Source organism: Mastigoproctus giganteus, chromosome 3 (genome assembly GCF_048544385.1).
Source record: "Mastigoproctus giganteus isolate SK-2022 chromosome 3, ASM4854438v1, whole genome shotgun sequence".
NCBI classification, from domain to species: Eukaryota; Metazoa; Arthropoda; class Arachnida; order Uropygi; family Thelyphonidae; genus Mastigoproctus; species Mastigoproctus giganteus.
The window spans coordinates 37090409-37110096 of NC_143577.1; the positions used below are offsets into that span (position 1 = coordinate 37090409).

Consider the following 19688-nt stretch of genomic DNA (forward strand, 5'->3'; position numbering starts at 1 on the left):
TGAATTTGGTCAACAGAAAACCCTCGAGTTATTCAAGAGGTCCCGTTGCATTCTCCAAAAGTGACAGTGTGGTGTGGATTTACAGTCACATTCATTATTGGGCCATATTTTTTTGAACAGGTAACACCGACTAGACCCTGTACCTGTTCCGTCACTGGACAGCGATATTATTAAATGTTGGCAAATTTCACAATACCAGAGCTGCAACAACGTGGGTGCCTTCAGGATACCATATTCATGCAAGATGGTGTGCCACCCACATTCACCACTGTGTCCAAAGATTGCTAAGGCAACACTTTACAGACGAATGGGTCATCAGCTATTGTTTCCAGACATCTTGGTCACCCCGATCACCGGACCTCACCCCATGCGACTTTTGGTTGTGGAGTATTTTGAACCAGGTGTATCGAGAAGGATGTCAAACTCTGGCAGGTCTGAAGGACAGCATTAGATGTCATGTGTCAGCTATTCCAGTTGACATGTTACATTCTGCTGTAGAAAATGCTGTTCTTTGAATGGAAACTGTTATTGACCAAAATGGAGGACACATTGAACAATTGTAGTGCTGTTCAAGTGATATGTATTGCCACAGCGCCATATAGTGACAAATTTTGTAACTATTTTTTTTCCTTCCAATAAATGGTGAATGCATTCTTTATTGTACCTGTTGTCCATATTTCTCTTCAGTATGAGCCTTAGAACTCGCTCCAGAGCCCTCTACATAGGGATACTTTAATTTTAACAACCCTGCATATCCCTCTAGTGAGAATTAATGTGCATGTGGTGACCCCTATGTGTTGGAAGTAATATAATGCCTGTAAATAGCCAATTAGTTAAAATTAAGTTAATGCAAAGAGAGACATGCATACAGTAAGATGAATAAAAACTAACAGAGTAGGAATAATAGTGCATGAACTCCATGTGTGCATGTAATTATAAATAAATGAAGTATGAAGAGACAATTAGATGTCATGTCAGTGAGTAGCTTGTCAATCTTATGAGAAGCAGAGGATGGTAAGAAATAAGAGAGGAACAGTAAAAGTTCAATGAAAATAAAAACCTATGTATGTTATACACATTTAAAAATAAAAAAGCAACTGATAATTAAATAAGAAAATAGATCAGCAACGATTGGAAATAAATTGTGGATACTAATAGCTATTACTTTAATGCTGTATTAAGAAAATAATCGCACAAGGCATAAGACTATGCTTGACAATTCACTATTCAACTGGCAGTGATACTTCACAATATTTTGTTCATAGTGAATTACAAAGTAATATAATGAATGGCATTGATTTTTAATTGTATCCCATACTGTGACTAACTTCACAATGAGTTAACATGATATTGCACTACATTGAATAAGTAATGCTTTACTAACAGAGGACTATCGTTACTTATTCTCGGTGGATACCACCACCCAGATAGCACTGCGTCAAGACTTATTGGCCTATCATCGGTGGGTGGGTAGGTACTCTGGTGTTGCAATCATGCCAACCAAGTTATGAAGTATAACTCCACAATATGAGAGATGCCTTATGGTGTACATTAGTGATAAACTGCATTGTGATATTCTGCACTGTACTGTACTGTACAATAACATGATATACAGCATTGGATGAGGAAATCATACTTGTGCCACTGAAATTATTTGTTTCCAATGGAGTAAGTACGATTTCCTCATTAATAATTTATTTAAATTTGAATATTGTCAGAAAATGAAAGAACCTTAATAAGAAGCCACATATTTCTGTTAAGCATTTTGAATTTAGACAGCTCCATCAAAAATTTTTTGAAAGAAATAAATTTATAATTATTTCTATCAAAAAATCTGAAAACATGATTTTTAACTGCAACAAGTTACAAAAATTTGCTAGATTAAAAAAATATATATATATCCAGAACATGTCCATTTTTTAATAAAAAACTGGACACTATTTTTCTTGATTTTTCTCAATTTTTTTGATTAAATCAATTAACAATCCCACAAAAATGTTTTATAGAAAAAATATAGCAATAATTTACTCTGTTCTTCTTCCTCCTCTTCAACTTCATTTTCTTCCTCTACTCCTTCTTCATAAGGAAATTCTACAACTGGCTGAGGTGTATCAGGTGGTGTAATGTTTTCATATGCTGGTGAACCTATTAAGACATTTATTTTAAATAGGTCACATTGTATTAGAGTGAAGCATTCATATACACTTTATACACAAAGAAAATAAACTTTTGCTTTAGTTCTTCAAACAAACCAAATGAAAGCCATATTACAATATAGTAATAAGATGCTGGGTAAGAATTAGTATCTGTCATATTGCTACATTGTTAAGTCACTGTTCTGAGGAATCAGTGTGGCACCTAAAAGCATCATGTGTCGTGTCTGTCCAATGACACGACACATTGGCCCTAAGGACAATATGTTGTTAGGTGAAAAATCCAGAGGGAAGCCAGTATCAACCTGAGACTAGCTAATCCCCTCCCCACACACAATGTTGTTGTTGTTGTTGGCATCTGGCTTAATGACACAAGAGCTACTGAGGCCAAATTGAGTTTGTTTGTTTGTTTGGTTTTAGGAGCATTAGCAACTAAGGCCATATTGCTCCGGGGATATGCAGTGGTCATTCCCTGACCTTTCCGCATCCTCTGTATTTGGTGGTCACGGGCTCAAACCCCGGTCTAAACAGAAGCATGTGCTACGCACTGCTGCTCCTGCCCACCTGGCTACGGAGGCGCCGCCAAATTGTGTCTGCCGATAGTTTATTTATTCGGAATATACCGCTGTAGATATTAAATACTCCTGTATAGGCCAATACATTTCAAATAGATTATAAGTTCTTCTATGTTTGCATCATTTCCCAGGATATGAGTTAATCATGTGGGACGTTCAGCCTAGAGACCGAATGAAAAGTGTTTGACCGTATGGTTGAATATAAAGGACAATCAAACAGAAAATGCCTAACCGTAAGTTGACTGTCACAGGATGAACACTGGGGTGGGTCTTTTCCCAGTAGCAGGAACAGATGGGTATGATGAGTGTGTCTCCAATTCTGAATCTTGCCAGTACCACTTCTTCTCATCTGTTTCGTCAGAAGCCTGAGAGCCACAGCTTTGGTTACTGTTTTATCACAAACACTGGCCCCACAGCATGATTTGCTGTCAAATTACAAGTTTCAACCTGTATCTAAATATATGCAAAAGTTTCTTAATTATTCATTACATTTTATTGTTATACATATTTGGAGTGCACTTATTTTAACACAATTTTTAAGCATGAATATCAAATTTGGAGCATTTTCCAAACATCAAATTTCGCCACTGAAACATTATAAACGATGTATCAGGTTAATGGAGAGGATTTCCTCTCATATTTCTATGTTTGATTGGCACTGTAGATTCAAATATGAGAAGAAAAAGTTGTTCAGAATTCTTAAGACAATTTGCAGACAATGACCATGGTAGAAGACCAATTGAAACTGCTGGATAACTTGTGTGTTAATACCACTGTGTGACTATCATCGACTTTGGAAATTGCCTCATATGCAGCAATAAACAAAAATTTCAGCAAGTTAAGACAAGGGAGAAAGAGATGTTAGACGTTTTTTTAAACATGATGGCATTGTGCACTAAGAATTCATTCCTCAGGGTGCCACTGTGAATAAAGAAATGTTGTGAGAGGCAATTCAGCAAAGCATCCAGAAGAGTGGGCAGTGAAATGGAAGTTATTAGACAACAATGAATCTGTACACAATACTATTGCACTACCACATTCTCTATACTGTCTGACCTACTGTTAAATTACATTAATGGGCAAGATGATTATGACCTATCATCTTGTCCAAGATGGGCAAGATGATATCAGTTCAGGTCTGGTTTCAGAAGCAAGCAAAATTACCCACGGTTGCAATGATCAGAATAATGGTATGACAATATGAAAGAACAAAAAACATATGCAAAAAATCTAACATCACATTAGCTGTATGTGGCATGGCACCATCTTGTGTAAACTACTGAGTGTTCATTGGTTGGCTGAATTGCCCTGAGCTGTGGTAGAAAATCATTCTGAAGTATATGCAGACACTGCTATGAGTTAGCAATTTCTTTGAAAAAGAAGGATACAATTAAATTGTGACTTTACATGGCTACCCACAGAGTCACTTCTCCTCCATGGTTACTTTTTCTTGTGTAGTTGGTAGTGTTTTATTGCGCAAATTATCTATGTTCTGCTTGTTCACAGTTCCATCCAAATGAAAGTAAGCTTCATTTAAAAACCAGGTATATGTGACACAACATTTTTCCTCTCTCTACCCAAGTGGTGAATTCAATTCTTTTCTGCTTATCCTTTTTGAAGAATTTATGCAGTACTGTAACCTTATGAGGAAACAACTTCAAATCCAATTTAAGCATTCATTGAGCAGAATACCAAAATATTCCAATTTCATTAGTTGCTTTTCTTTTTGTCCTTTCTGGACTAGTCACACTGCAACTCACAGGCCTTCAACACTTTCTGGAGAATGAGCACTCACCAAACATGAGGTAATTTTTTTGTGCCCTTTACACAGCCTTTCTTTTCAACTGCTGGGATAAATGAAGCATTGTGTTTCTTACAGGTGCCTAGTAAGTTTCAGAAGGGTAAAAACCACAAATTTAGCCTACTGCTAGATTGGGAGGAGCAACTTCTCTGTCAATTTTCATACTGACAAGAGCATGGGATTCATATGGGCATGTAAATTGTTGTGACTTATTGCTGCTCCCTAGTGAATTTTACAAGACAACTGAAGGTTACCATAAACCTCAAATGAAATTCAACTAATAGTTCAGTTTTAATTGATACAAATGTGTCAATATTTCATGCAGTACTCTGTATTATGTGACTGACGAAACATAGTGAAATTATCTACATAATCTATATTATCTACATCTGTACAAATCCTAAATCCGCCCTACCATGGAATATTGTTCCCACATCCGAGGCAATGCCCTCATAATCTCTCTCAGACTTCTAGACTCCATTCAAAAGAGGACAGTTAGGTTAATTAACGCAAATACTCTTACAAAGTGTCTCCACTCTGTCTCATAGACATTCGGTTTCTGCTGCATGTCCTTTCTACAGATACTTCCATGGCACAATTCTTCTAAACTGGCTTCTATAATTCCTCCACTCTCTTAACCAGTCTGAACATGTGCCACAACCATTCAGCATCCATTTCCTATCCAATTCAAAGAACAAGCTTTTCTTCCTTCTAGTTTATTCCTTCAACTTCCGTTTTCTGGAGCAGTCTCTCGTCACACATATTTCCTGAAAATTAAAATCTACAGATTTTTAAGTCTAATGTCAATAAGTATCTTGTTTCATCTTCACAACCTCCAATCCATGCATGGTATGAAGCACTACAGGTTCTAATACCTTTGTGTTTGTAATTTTCATAAAATTCCAGAAAAAAAAAAAAAAAAAAAAAAAAAAAAAAAGGAAAGAAAAGAAAAGAAAAGAACATAAACCAAGTTTATATCAGAGCAGAATTTCTCATCTTGTGTGAATTTTCAACTTGTGTTGAAATTCACACAAGATGAGAAATTCGTTATTCATAAGAATTTGGGGCTTGTTTTCAGTTTATTGATAACAGCAGTAACTATAAATACAACTTCAGTACAGCATTTCAAAAGGTACTTATGGTAAAGAGAACAAATGTTTCATACAGAATTTTGGTTTTTCTATCTGATAATTTATTAATAAATGGAAACAAGGCTAGCCTTCTCAGCCGTGTTATTATTTGTTATTTGTTTTTTTTTTGTTTTTTTTTTTTAGGAGCATTAGCAACTAAGGCCATATTGCTCCGGGATATGCGGTGGTCATTCCCTGACCTTTCCGCATCCTCCGTATTTGGTGGTGACGGGCTCGAACCCCAGTCTAATCAAGAAGCATGTGCTACGCACTGCTGCTCTCAGCCGTGAGTTAAATTTGCGTTATTGTTAAAATATGAGGACTGTTCAATTAAGAATGATCATAATTTTTCATGAACAACTTCACTCTTTGCTATTTCTAGCTGGGATGCATAATTTAAAGATCAAACCAAGATGCATCGCATAGCAACTGCTCAGTTGACTTGTGCAACAATGTGACCTTGGCAGTTAATCAAGTTTATGCTTGTTCTGTTTTGCATATAACAATGGATGTAAAATCTGAAGAACAGTATGCTACTCTCAAATTTTGTTTATGCTCAAGAAAACATCAGCTGAAGCATATGAAATGTTAAAAGAAGCTAATGGTGAATCTACACTTCTGCACAGCAAAGGTCTCTTGCATGTGGTTTACAATGCTTAAAGGTGGACATGATTCCATCACAAAAATCGGCAGTCCTGGAGCTCCAACCACTGCTTGTTTGATCTAATTTTTTTTTCTGGTGCAAAAACAACAAGGTCATATTGCGCCATGCCAGATTTAAAATTCAAAAAAGATGAATAGTTCAGTAACCTTTAAAATGGTTACCGAAGTAATGTTATCGTTACTTTGGTAACGTTAACCTTTAAAAAGGTTACCTTTTTAAAGTTGCCTAGTAAGTTTCAGAAGTCAAAAGTTCATATATATACATTTCAATAAGTAAAAATCACTAAAAGAGTAAAAATAATTGGATATTTCATATAGGTGTATATATATTAATTGCTTTTAAAAAATTAAAAACTGCTGACACATGGTCATTGTCAGATAAAAATCTGACTGTGTGTATAAGGCTCAGTAAGATGGGTAAAAGCAGTAAAATGAGCATTTCCAAAACTAGAACAGTAAGATAGAATATGTTTCATAGTTAAAACGGTGTCGCATTGCTCGCACATAGGAGGGTCATTAGCCCTCATCAGAAAAGAGTGTGTCATATGCAGAGCCAAGAAAGAACACCTTCCTCTTTATAGTTCCTGTGCAGACTGGACTGCACAATGTTCAATTACAGGCTTAATCTCATATAACTTGTTTGCAGCCTGCCCATGCCATGAGGGTTGCCATTGGAAAATTAGCAAGCAAGGGTTAAAAAGGGTCACTGATTTGGCTGCATTGTCTGCCACATCATTTCCTAAGATCCCAATATGGCTAGGAATTCAGCAGAAGCAAAAGTGAAAATTAGATTGAGAAAGGAAGTGTAATTTCTGGTGTATCTGGGACAAGACTGGATGAGGATTAAATCTCATCAATGATAAAGCCTGCAATGAACTAAGAGAGTTGGTATATATAATATATTTTTGGTAGTGGCTGGTTTGTATATGATCTAAGGCTAGCTCAACTGCATGCAGCTCTGCGGTGAATATGCTGAATTTGGGAGGGATCTGCTCAGATATTGTAATGTCTGGGAATACAGCTGCAGATTCTACAGCCACTTCTGACTTCGAACCATCTGTGTAGACTAGAAGGAAGTCAATGTTCAGATTGGTGAGCGGATCCAACCACTGCTATCACCACAGAAACCATAAAAACTGCTTTTGTAATTGTGAGAGAAGATAATCTCATAACAGTAGAGCAACTGACAGAGATGTTGAGAATATCAGTAGGAAGTATGCATGGTATTCTCCATGACCATTTGCAGATGACACGTGTTTATGCATGCTGGGTTCCAAGACCACTCAACACTTGAGCAACAGCAAGTATGCATGGAGATTTGACAGGAGCTGCAAAGGAAAATAGCTACTGAAAATAGTGAGGTTCTGCACAAGGTGATAACGGCAGATCAGCTATGGCTTTATCCTCTCGACCCAGAGATTAAGCACAAAGCTCTGTTTGAAAAAAAGCAAATATTGTGGTTTCTGCAGAAAAGGTTATGGCCATCTCCTTTTTTTTTTTTTTTTTTTTTTGACATTCAAGGAATGGTTTACCAGCATTTTGTCCCACATCATATGACTTATGGAATCTTATTACAGAACTGTGTAATGCACACTTTGTGGGATTACATTCATCACAAATTATCACAACTACACATGGATGGGCGGATGTTGCAACATGAGAATGTGAGACCCACATTCCTCGTACTGTCATCACATACTTCACCAGTATTAATGTCAAATGTGTTCCTCATCCATCCTACAGCCTTAACCTTACACCCTGAGATTATTATTATTTTTCTTTTATTTCCAAAGCAAAAGGAGCTGCAAGGAAAATGCTTCCAGTTGTCAGAAGAAGTTGTTAAGACAGAGCCAATTTTCAAATGCATGTCAAAAAATGGCTTCTACCATGTTTTTTGAAGGCTGGCAGAAACATTGGAGTAAGTGCATTTCATCAAACAGGGTCTACTTTGAAAATGATCATCAAAATATGGATGATTAATAAAGGTATGTTGTGAAAAAAAAAAAAGTTATGATAATTCTTTATTGAACAGCCTTTGCATTTTAATTGGCAGCTATGTCACTGTGTCCAGTACAGATGAAAAGCCTGGTTCAGTGGATGTTGCCCATTATTTGCAAAATCTGTTAAATTGAGGACCATTAAAATGAGGGTTTAATATACAAAGGGTACTAGGAAAGTTTTGCAATACAGCTTTGTTTATTTAATTTTTTCAAAGTAATTTCCTCTACATTCAATACACCTCTCCATCCTCCGAAACCAATCTTTAAACCAGTTCTGCCAAGTTTCACTAGGGAGTAAAGCACACTCGTTGTCCCAAGCCCGTAGAAGGTCCTCATCACTGGAAAACTGCTTCCCTTTTAGCTTCATTTTCACATGCGGGAACAGTGCAAAGTCGGAGGGAGCAAGGTCTGGCCTGTAGGGAGGATGCTCGAGAAGTTTCAGTCCTGTCGTGGTCAAATATTCGGTGCAGGCTTTGGCGCGGTGAGCTGCAGCATTATCGTGATGGAGGTACCAGGTGTCCATTCTTGACTTTGGCTGCAGGTTCTTCATAGATCCAATGACTTTAGGCAGGCATTGTTCAGTATACCACTTAGCTGTGACTGTCTTCTGCGTGTCCAAAACGACACGTTCCACAATTCCACTCGATTTGAAAAATACAGCTATCATTTTCTTCTTTACAGATCGGGATTTTCTGACAATTACGGGTGTGTCGTCATCATCAAAGACCCAAACTTTGTTTTGAGCCTTGGTCGGCAGATCGTAATAGTACAGCAAAGTCTCGTCACCTGTCACGATGTTGTTCACATACCGAGATTGTCCCTTATCAAACTTTTTTAACATTTCCCGGCACCAAGTCACACGTCGTGTCATCTGCTCTTCAGTCAGTTGATGCGGCACCCAGAGAGAACAATGTTTCTTCACGTGCAAATGATCTTGCAGAATCGAACGAATTGCTGGTGCATTTAGGCCCAAAGTATCCTCTTTCTGTTGGTAGGTCACTCGCCTGTTTTCGTCAAGCATTTTCCTCACAGCAGTAACGTTTTCCTCCGTAACTGACGTTCGTGGCCTTCCCGGCCTCTCAGAATCCTCCAGAGTTAAATTTGCCCTTTGGAATTCTCTATACCACCTGAATATCGTTGTACAATGTGGACAATCATCATCTAGTGTAAGAGTCATTTCTTCTAAGCACTGGTCTATGGTTAAACCACGCACGAAATTATACCGCAAAACTGTCCTTATCTCATTTCGTGACCACGATGCCATCGCAAGCACTTTACACTCTCACTACTAATGAATAACTGAGCCCATCGACTTGGCGCGGTGGCTACTATGCACGTATGAACATGTCTCAACATGCAGCAACAAGCAGCTTCCTGTGATTCATTGTTGCGTCATATTGCAAAACTTTCCTAGTACCCTTTGTATTTATTCTTGTGCAATGCTTAACTTTTGGAACACCAGTGTAGATTAAGAGACATCAATTTATGCTTACCTTCTTTCTGAATCCTTCTTTTGTCAACAGGTTGAAAACTAAAAGGACTTGGTGAAGTTAAGGTGAATGTAAAAGGAGCAGGAGTTACTGGAGTAGTAGGCGCATCTGTTACACTAAGAGAGACAGGAGATTTCAAACTTGATGAATCCGAAAGAGTTGACTGAGGACCAAAAGTAAGCTCAGCTGCTGTTGCTATAACTTTGTTTTTATTTGTTACAATATCAACATTAGCTGCAGGCAAAGAAAATTGGATTTTGGAAGTGGTACTTCTAGTATCCTCCAGTGACGGCTTGAAGGCTGTACCAGGAGAAAAAGCAATGATCTGATTAAAATTCTGTTAGAATATGAAAAAAAAAAAATAATAATAAAGAATTAAAATTAATATAACAATATATATTTTATGGTATTTAAATTTTGATGAACACACACACACACACACACAGAGAGAGAGAGAGAGAGAGAGAGAGAGAGAAATTTACAGTTTGATTTAAAGTGATGAACCAACATATAGGGAATGAATTGAAGATTTTTTTTTATTATTTACTACAATATTTTAATCTTTGTTAGCTTGATTTCATCTTAAATTAGTCGAAGATAATTACAGAAGTATATTAAGTTGCTTTAATTCTGAATAGCTATTAAAATCTTATTGATTTTATTAATGCCTGTACATATCTTATGTTTGTTTGTTTGTTTGTTTTGTTATTTGGTTTTTAGGAGCATTAGCAACTAAGGCCATATTGCTCCAGGGATATGCGGTGGTCATTCCCTGACCTTTTCGCATCCTCCGTATTTGGTGGTCATAGGCTCAAACTCCGATCTAATCAAGAAGCGTGTGCTACGTACTGCTGCTCCTGCGCACCTGACATGTATCTTATGTACAATTGAGAATCATACAAATAAATGATTCCCTTTTCGATTTTTTTTCACTTGAATTATGTGGTTTTTAAATGCATTTAAAATACATATTTATTTATTTATTTATGGATAATTATCTTTTTTATTTATAACATCTCCACATACCTGAAATACTTGTAGAAATCTGAGAAGCATTTTGAGTTAATTGTGTGATAGGCTTTGCAGATGAAGAAGTACCAGAAATATTAGTGAATGCTGACTGAGACAATGATCCTTTCAAAGATGTTCTCTGAAGGCTCCCTCCTGCAGGTATATATTCTGCCATCTTTACTAAGTTCTTGGTCTCATCTGACTAAAACAGCAAAATTAATTTATCGAAAAACATTATATTGAAAATAACATGCAGATTTATTAATTTTACACATGAAACTTTTAGAACAAGGGTATCATTATATGTAAAAGAACTCAGATGCAAATTAAGATAACATCTATTTCTTTTATTAAAAGTAAGGGTAACTTTTTAAGCTCAAGTTTACACTTAAAAACCAGAACAGATATATCATATTTAAAAGAAGCCTTCAAATAAACTCAAAAAAGTAAAATACTTTTGGATGTGAGGCCAATCATCTCTTCAGAGCTACTTAAACTTCTTCATTGGAGGCATTTATGTTGCTCAAAGAACATAAAACACATCCCTCGAATAATCCTTTAAGCTTTTGAAAAAAAAAAAAAAAGAAAAAAAAGAAAAGGGAGGGATATACTGAGCTAAGGGCCAATCTGAGCTACAGCAAGGATGCAAAACAACTTCAAATCGCATTGAGGTCACATGTTATAATGTTGAAGGAACACTGCCATGTTGCCAGGCCTTACTCATTTCATTATAATTTTTTTAAATTTGTCCAATGTATCAATGTATTAGACTAAATTGACTGCAGCTCCTTTTTTTCAAAAATTCTGTGTAGATAATTCCCATAGAAATAAACTTGATAACTGCAAGCAGTTTGAACCCAGCATTCAAGAGTCCATGTACATCCATTTAAAGCAGTGTAACTTGTAAATGAATAATCACATATAAATGCTACTGTGTTAGAAATATCAGCTACATGGAGAAGCTAAATGGAACTTGATGCAACTTCTAGTGGATGTAATGAACTAAGAGGCATCACTGTTTTGTCTTCGTAACTTTAACTTATTTATAAACATTATTACACACTGCACAAGTACAGTAATACCCCGACTTACGCTACCCCGACTTACGCGAACTCGGAGTTACGCGGTTCTTGATTTTTTCGTTTGGCAACGCTGCCGCCCACTATCTTCAAGGTCGTTTTTCATATGTTATCGATGTACGGTGCGACGGCGGAGAATGAGAGCGAAAGATGAACAAAATTCAACTTGCTGCTTTTATGTTTTTTATATCAGTGAAGGGGAAACACATTTCACCATAATAACGTAAAAACCAACACAATTCCAGCTATGGGTATAATCGCAAATGCAATTAGATCGAGTTTACTACCAGTTTATAACAGATTTCACTAGCAGAAACGCAACTGGATTTTTATTGTTTTATGGTAGTAACCCCTAGAAATGTGAGGTGTTAATAGTGTATCTCTGCTTTTATGGTGTTGTTTATTCAGTTGCTACATGCGCGCAGCTTTGTTTATGCGTTTCAAGCGTGCCTCCTCGTTTTGTAATTGTGCTTTATTCCCTAAAAATGAGTAAAATACTTAATTAAAAGGTGTGAAAAGGAAGCGTCCTGGTGAAGACACTGCAGATTCAGAGAGAAAAAGAAAAGCAATTATCGATAAACAGAGGCGGACTGGATCAAAAATTCTTACCCGGGAAAATTTATAGTGGCCTCATACTATGGTTTATGGCCAAAATCACACCGGCGCACCGGGGTTTCCCCGGTAAGGCTTATGGCCAGTCCGCCTCTGTCGATAGAGAAAAAAATATGAAATTGTGAAACGCTTTGAGCGAAATGAAAGACCATGTGATATTGCACGTGCTACAGGCGTAAATGAGGCAATGGCGAAAAGCATATGACAATTGCAAACTTGAATTGAAAAGTTATTGAATTGCAAACTTAGCTCAATTGAAAAGGGCTTAAAAATTTTAGAAAACATAGACTCCAACGAAGAACGCGTTATAGCTACAAAGCAAGGAATAAAAAAATTATTAGCTTGCTACGAAGAAATTCTGCGTGAAAAAAAGAAGGCGCTGTGTCGTCAGACGAATTTGTTAGATTTTATGAAGCCATCGACATCGAAATAACTTTTTTACGTAAGTCATTTGTTTTTTTAATACATATTTTGTATTAATATGTATAAAGAACTGCAATTTTATTAATATTTTTCTTCTAAACTAGTGTTTTTGTTAGTCCTTGGTCCCAATTAAGCAAAATTTATATGTATTTATATGCAAAGTTTTACCCCGACTTACGCGAATTCGACTTACGCGATTTTCGTCGGACCCACCTATCGCGTAACTTCGGGGTATTACTGTATATAAAATATTAATCTTTATTAGCATTTTATTTGCTTTTCTATTTAAACTAGTTAGGTTGGGAGAGAGATATTTTTATTTGTGAAGGTGAAGAGGGTTCTTGTTCCGGGTTTCATATTGACATAAGAATATATATTGTCCATCCGGAAAAACAGTAACTAAAAGTTTATTGAGAACTAATAAGCAGGATAAAACAAGTACTAAAATAATAAAATACAGTCAGTTCTGCTATAACGCTGTACATGTGTTCCTAAAAATCTCTACATTATGGTATTTTGCACATTAAAAACAACAGGGCTTATGAGAAAAATAAGGATAGGTGCAGAGCACTCAAAAAAAAAAAAAAAAAAAAAAATGTTCAGTCTGGTAAAACAAAAAAAGTTAAGAAACCCAATAAAATTGCTAACACAGGTTTAAACATCTTAAATTTCTAATAAAAAAATAAATATTACAATAAATATAGCACTTTTACCATGACAATATATGTTCTGCTTGATTGATATTTCTTCACTAACATTTTCTTTTCTTTTTTTTTTTTTGGATTGTAAAATTTAAAACAGTAAAAAAGATAAGCAATGAATAAGGACGAACAAGGGATGCACAAATTGCACAAGTGAGACAGGTTTACGAAGCTTAAAAAATCAGAATGAAGAGAAGATTCCGAAAATTTATTTATGTTTTTTATATGAGCCAAGATTTCACGGAAGGGGAAACACATTTCACCATAATAATGTAAAAATCCACACAATTCCAGCTATCAGTATTATCGCAAATGCAATAAGAGCGAGTTTACTATCAGTTTATAATATATTGAACTAACAGAAAAGCCCAATAAACCGGAACCGCAAATTGCTTTTATTGTTTTATGGTAGTGACCTCCAGAAATGTGCTCCTCCACTCACGCTATCCCGCCTCACAAAATTTTGAATAGAAAAATGTGGGCTGCTGAAAACGTGAGTCAGTCTACAATATCGCCTGTTATCTTGTGAATAGATCGAATCACGGAAGCGTGTTTCCGACCAATGCAATTACAGTAAACGGGAAATATAGCTCTCACACATTTGACATTTTTTAAGCTTCGTAAACTTGTATGTATTGCTGTGCAGGTCGCTATGCTCAGCTTGGTGCAGGGTTTTGCGTTCACCTGGTGTTACTCGCAGACAAAATTATGCATGAGCCAATACGAAAATCACATTATACCCGCATTGTTCCCTAATATATCAGTTGCGTTGGAGCAAATTCACGTTGCGAAAATACACGTTATAGCAGAATTGACTGTAAAATGAACAAAGAAGCTTTTGAGACTATGGGTCTCTTTCTCAGCTATAAAATACAAAAATATTTACATATGGAATCAAGAATGTGCCTGGCATGGTCATGCCAGACAAACAATGAGCATGCACAAGTTTGGTGCACATTAATGCTAGGAACATTCACTGGGCAGAACCAGGTGATTGTTGCTGAGAATATTCCATTTTTACTTGTATTTGTACTTAGTACTAAAAGTACTTTCTTGCCCCCCCTCCCCTTTTTATGGAGACCCCAAACACAAAAGATGTTAAAACCTATTGTGCCATATTTATGGCTTAAAGGCTGGCAAGACAGAAGATTCTTATTTACAATGGACTGTAATTTTTGGGAAATGTATATAAAGGAAGGTTGTTCAAAAGGCATGATAAATAAAGAGGAAGAAAAGTAAAGTTAGTTCTGTTAGTTTGGAGATGAACAGTGAATGGATGTAGACTACAATCTTCAGATGGGTTTTGAGAGGAATAGAATTTCAGATACCAATTCAGAAGAACAATGCCTGTGGAAATATCTATAGAAAACACACATAGAGGAAACTGAACATCTGTGACGGAGATGTGGAGAGTTTCTAAAGAGGCAGGTCACTAATTAACCTGACTGTCCCATTTTGGATCGAATCTAGGAGCTTAAGAGAGATTTTGGGTCTGCCAAGCTGTACCAACAATATTCCAATATGTTTGAGATTTGCACAGAGTAAATGGGAGCCACTTGGGTTTAAAGCAGTCTTCAAGATATAATGGTTTGAGGTAGCTGACATTACCCAGTAGGGATTGGTTTGGCTAGAAAAATATCATCACATTCAGCTAAAGTTGAGATGGTCTGACAGAAAAGGGTTTTTTTTTTTTGATTTTTTTTTGATTTGGTAGTTGTTGGCACATCGGCTTCTGTGGCCATATTGCACCTCCCAAGGTTTTTGCAGTACTTTGATCCAAGCCCGAGGCGGGAATCGAACCCGCGACCTTTGGGTTGCCGGGCAGGTACTTTACCCACTCGGCTAGCCCGGTTGGCACAGAAAAGGGAAGAGTGTGGTTGAGTACAAAGCCAGGATGGGGGAGATATCCTCCTTGGAAGAGGCCTAAATTCTGGAATAGAAGTATCAGAGTCAAACAACCCAAGTTACATAAATAGAGATGGGCTGATGAAGACATGTTCCAATCAAATGTGTTGAGATACCAATATGATTGTACACTGCTTTAAATGCAAGAATTTGCTCAAAAAATGATTAAGGGGATTTTGCCTAAAAGTAAGAGAGAGAAATCAAATGGAGATAAGTCCTTTTGGTACATGAAGACTGATCTAATAAGAGAATCCAATTATTCTTCTAACCTACCCTAGTTTTTTTTTGTTTTCTTTTCCTAAAATAGCTTAATATATAAGATTATTATGGTGAGGGGAGATGTTTTTACTTTTACTTGCATTTAGTATTAAAATAAACTTTTTGCCCAATTGGATTTTTTTTTTTTTTTTTTTTTACAGTGATCCAAATGCAAAAGGCGTTAGGATCTATGGTAATTTAGTACTATGTATGACCTGAAGTCTTTTAGCTCTATGAAGACTAATCTAATGAGAGAATCCAATTATTCTTTAAATAATATATCTACAAATATTTTATTTATTTTTTAGCTTCCCAAAATAATTTAGGATCTCATATTCTTAATTTAAACCAAGAATTAACAAATTTTGTTTACAAAATTTGTTATATTACTCATTTCTAAAATTCTGCTGACAGCAGCATAACAATTAAAAATTTTCAAAACAAAAAATAAATTTTCAAAAAAGAACAAATAAACATTAAATGTTACCTGAATATTTGTTGTTGAATGGGTAACTGAATTTAGGGAAGTATTAACAGGAGTTCCAAGAGTAATTCCTCCCATACCCATCTGAGCAATGGGTTTAACAGTAAAAGAAGGAATAGGAACTGAAGCTGATGAGAAAATAAATTGCTGTGGTGCACTAGATACAGATTTCACTTCATTATCAGGTCGCTGAAACTAAGAAAGGTAAATTAATGTAACTGTTTTATCCAAAAACAATTAAAAATTTAAAAAAAAAAATTATAAACTAATATTGTCTAAAAAATGTACATTCATGCAATTTTTTTCTTACATAATAGGAAAGAATAGATGATAAGAGTCTAGTCAACCAATTTGGCCTTGGAGAGATTTTGCTAGGCTCATGAGGTAGAATTTTGCTCAACATGGTCTACACTTGTTAACATCCCTGTAAAAACAAGACTTTTTATAGGGTTTAGATAAACTTAAACAGGAGGTGCAAAAATATTTGCTGATGGAGAAGGGGGCTAAGAGGGGAACAGGTATCCTGTGTGTTATCAGACACTCAGCCTAAAACACTGATGGATCCAATATCTCTCTATTACAGAAGATCTGTAGATTTAGATTTACAGAAGTAAATCTACAGAAGTAAATAAACTCAAAAGCTGGCTATACAATTTAATAGAAAATCCAGGTGGATTTTCAAAGGTACAGTATGAAAGAACAGGAAATACGTCCATGAATATGAAACCGGTTGAACCCAAAGGTAGTTTCAGGTGTAAATTCAAAGGCAAACGGGTGTAGTAAAAATCCAATGTTGAAAGAATAGTAAATAAATCCAAGGATAAAGAACTAGATTAAATTCATTGATTAAAGAATATAACATAATTCCAAGGATATAAATAACTTGTTGACTTTGGATTCAATGGTGTTGTAGTTAAGAATCCATTTATGAAAGACCAGGAAATAAGTCCAAGGACATGAAACCAATTGAATCCAAAGAAGGAAGAACAATTCTAAGGAAACAAATAATTGTATGTGCCTGAAAAATAAAAGAAGATTAAATAAAAATATATATCATTTGTATATTTTTATTTACCGTATTTCCCCATGTATAAGACGCACCTTTTTTCGAAAAATTTGGGGTATAAAAACTGGGTGTGTCTTATACAGTGGTTGTAGATTTTTTTTACTTGCATTTCCCGCTTTTTTGCGCTCGTTGTTTCGCACTTGTTACCGGTATATTAGGTTACGTTTTGCCACGTTCTGCCCAGAAATGGCTCAGAAAAGATTTTCACACAGTGCTGAATTCAAGTTAAAAGTGATCCAGTTTGCACAAGTAAATTACGTTCAGCAGCACAAATCATGCTGCTGAACGTAAGTTTGGTCCTCCTCCGACTGAGAAAACAATCCGAGACTGGCTACGGGAAGAAGAAACCCTACTGAAAACGCCACGGCAGAAGAAGGCCATGAGAGGCAAGTCAGCAAAATGGCCTGATTTAGAGAGGGAATTGAAGATATGGATTGAACAGCAAAGGGCAATTGGAATTCCTGTGTCCACAAAGATGGTTCAGCATGAGGCAAGAAGAATTGCTGATGAAAAAGAAGTTACTGATTTCAAAGTAGGACACAATTGGTGCTTCAGGTTCATGAAACGGAATGGACTAAGCATGCATACACGCACCAGACTTGCCCAAAAGATGCCTGAAAGCTATGAGCATTGAACATTGGTGTATAGTGATACATGAAAGGATGCTAAAAAGTCATCGTCAGTGATTATGGTAGTATTAATTTTCTCAAAAGCTTGCTTGGTGTTACTGATTTTAAATTTAGAAAACCTGGTAAGGGAGGATATGATTTTAACTAGAAAGGAGGATAAGTTTGCGAAGGCAGATTTACTGAAAGAGATTATTGGTCTTAGAGTGTGGCCTGGTTTATGTAGTTTGGTGATTCCAAACATATGGGGGAGAATATTATTTCGTATGCCAATCAAAAATTAAGATTTTTAGAAAACATACGCATACAGGGAAATTCCTACACTTTATATCACACCACCCTCTTAACATAAAAAAGTCTGTTCTCTATAACCAAATCCACAATGCCATTAAATACAGCACCTCACAAGACGACCTATCCAAAGAGTTACAATACTTCACAAAAAAATTCATAGCCAGAAACTAACCACAGCACTTAATTCAACACACTATTTCCATCGTAAAAAATAATATTAATAACCCTATAAAACGCATTACAAATAGCAAAACACGTTTCGTTCTCCCTTATCATAGAAATCTTCCAGGAAAATTTCGGCGAATATTTGCAGGCACGGACATTACACTTATTTTTTCTACCTACAATAAACTTGGATCACTTTTCAATAAATATAAAGAAACACATAAATATCCAACAAGTGAAATGAATAATATTATTTACTTCATTAAATGTCAACAAAATTGTAACGCCTGTTACATTGGCAGTACTACAAACAAATTCGGTTCAACCTAGTCATCTAATACGAGAGCTTATTATCACTACAATAGCGAAAAATAGTACTAAGTACTATTTTTTTCTATAGTACTTAGTACCGTGCATGGGTTGAAGGAGAAGTATGGGGGGGGGGGTATGCCGGAAACTTTGCTCTAGAGACTAAACATGGGTTTCACCACTTCAAGCCTCCAATAAGCAAAGTGGTGGTATTTCACCGGTTGATGAAAAAGTCATCTACCACCTGAACTTACTTTACACGTACGCTGCAACAACCCCCCCCCCCCTGGTTGATTCAGCTATCACCACATTAAAATTAAAAAACCATTACAAAATCTTGCAATACGAAGCCCTCGTTATAGAATGGTTCCGTCACCACTCCGATTTAAACATTTTAAATGCGAAACTGCTCTTCAATCTTTCTCCGGTTTGGAATCTCACCAATTTGAGATTCCCACAAGCGGAAAAGTGCATCATGGGATTACAAAATTCTTCTTAAATACAGTACGCGATCCCTTTCACTTTACTTGCCAACTGAAGACGTTTTTAATGAAAGTCAACCATTATGACTATTGGCTTATTCACTATTTAGAATTTAAACTTTAATCAACTTCACAACAACCATGGACGGAGTTATTGCACTTCTACTTCCTTGCGCATATTTTAATCCCATTTCATCGTAATTACCACTTATTCATCCCCTTAATTTTTTTTTTTTTTTTTTTTTTTAAAAACCAATCACCTTAAAATTAGCCAATCTCTTATTATTCAAACCATAACAATTGCAGATTGATCAAAGGTGAGCACTGGAAATTTAAGCTTTTGCTATTTTTGAATTTAGTCCAATAAAACAGTACTTTAAGACATACTATAACTTGTAAATGTTATATAATTTATGTATATATATTTATGCTCAGGGGCTCACATCTGATGGATGCGGGCT

General features: G+C 36.0%; 1 protein-coding gene across 1 annotated transcript in view; it reads right to left on the reverse strand.

Annotated features, from left to right (window-relative positions):
* LOC150087884 (uncharacterized) overlaps nt 1–19688 on the reverse strand; it is a 295573-nt gene that overhangs the window by 92644 nt on the left and 183241 nt on the right. Inside the window, exons 23-26 of the mRNA XM_090369951.1 lie at nt 16289–16480; nt 10839–11025; nt 9816–10112; nt 2029–2145 (exon numbers count right to left, since the gene is read on the reverse strand). Of these exons, the coding sequence (XP_090226077.1) occupies nt 2029–2145; nt 9816–10112; nt 10839–11025; nt 16289–16480 (793 nt within the window). The remainder of the gene's footprint in view (nt 1–2028; nt 2146–9815; nt 10113–10838; nt 11026–16288; nt 16481–19688) is intronic.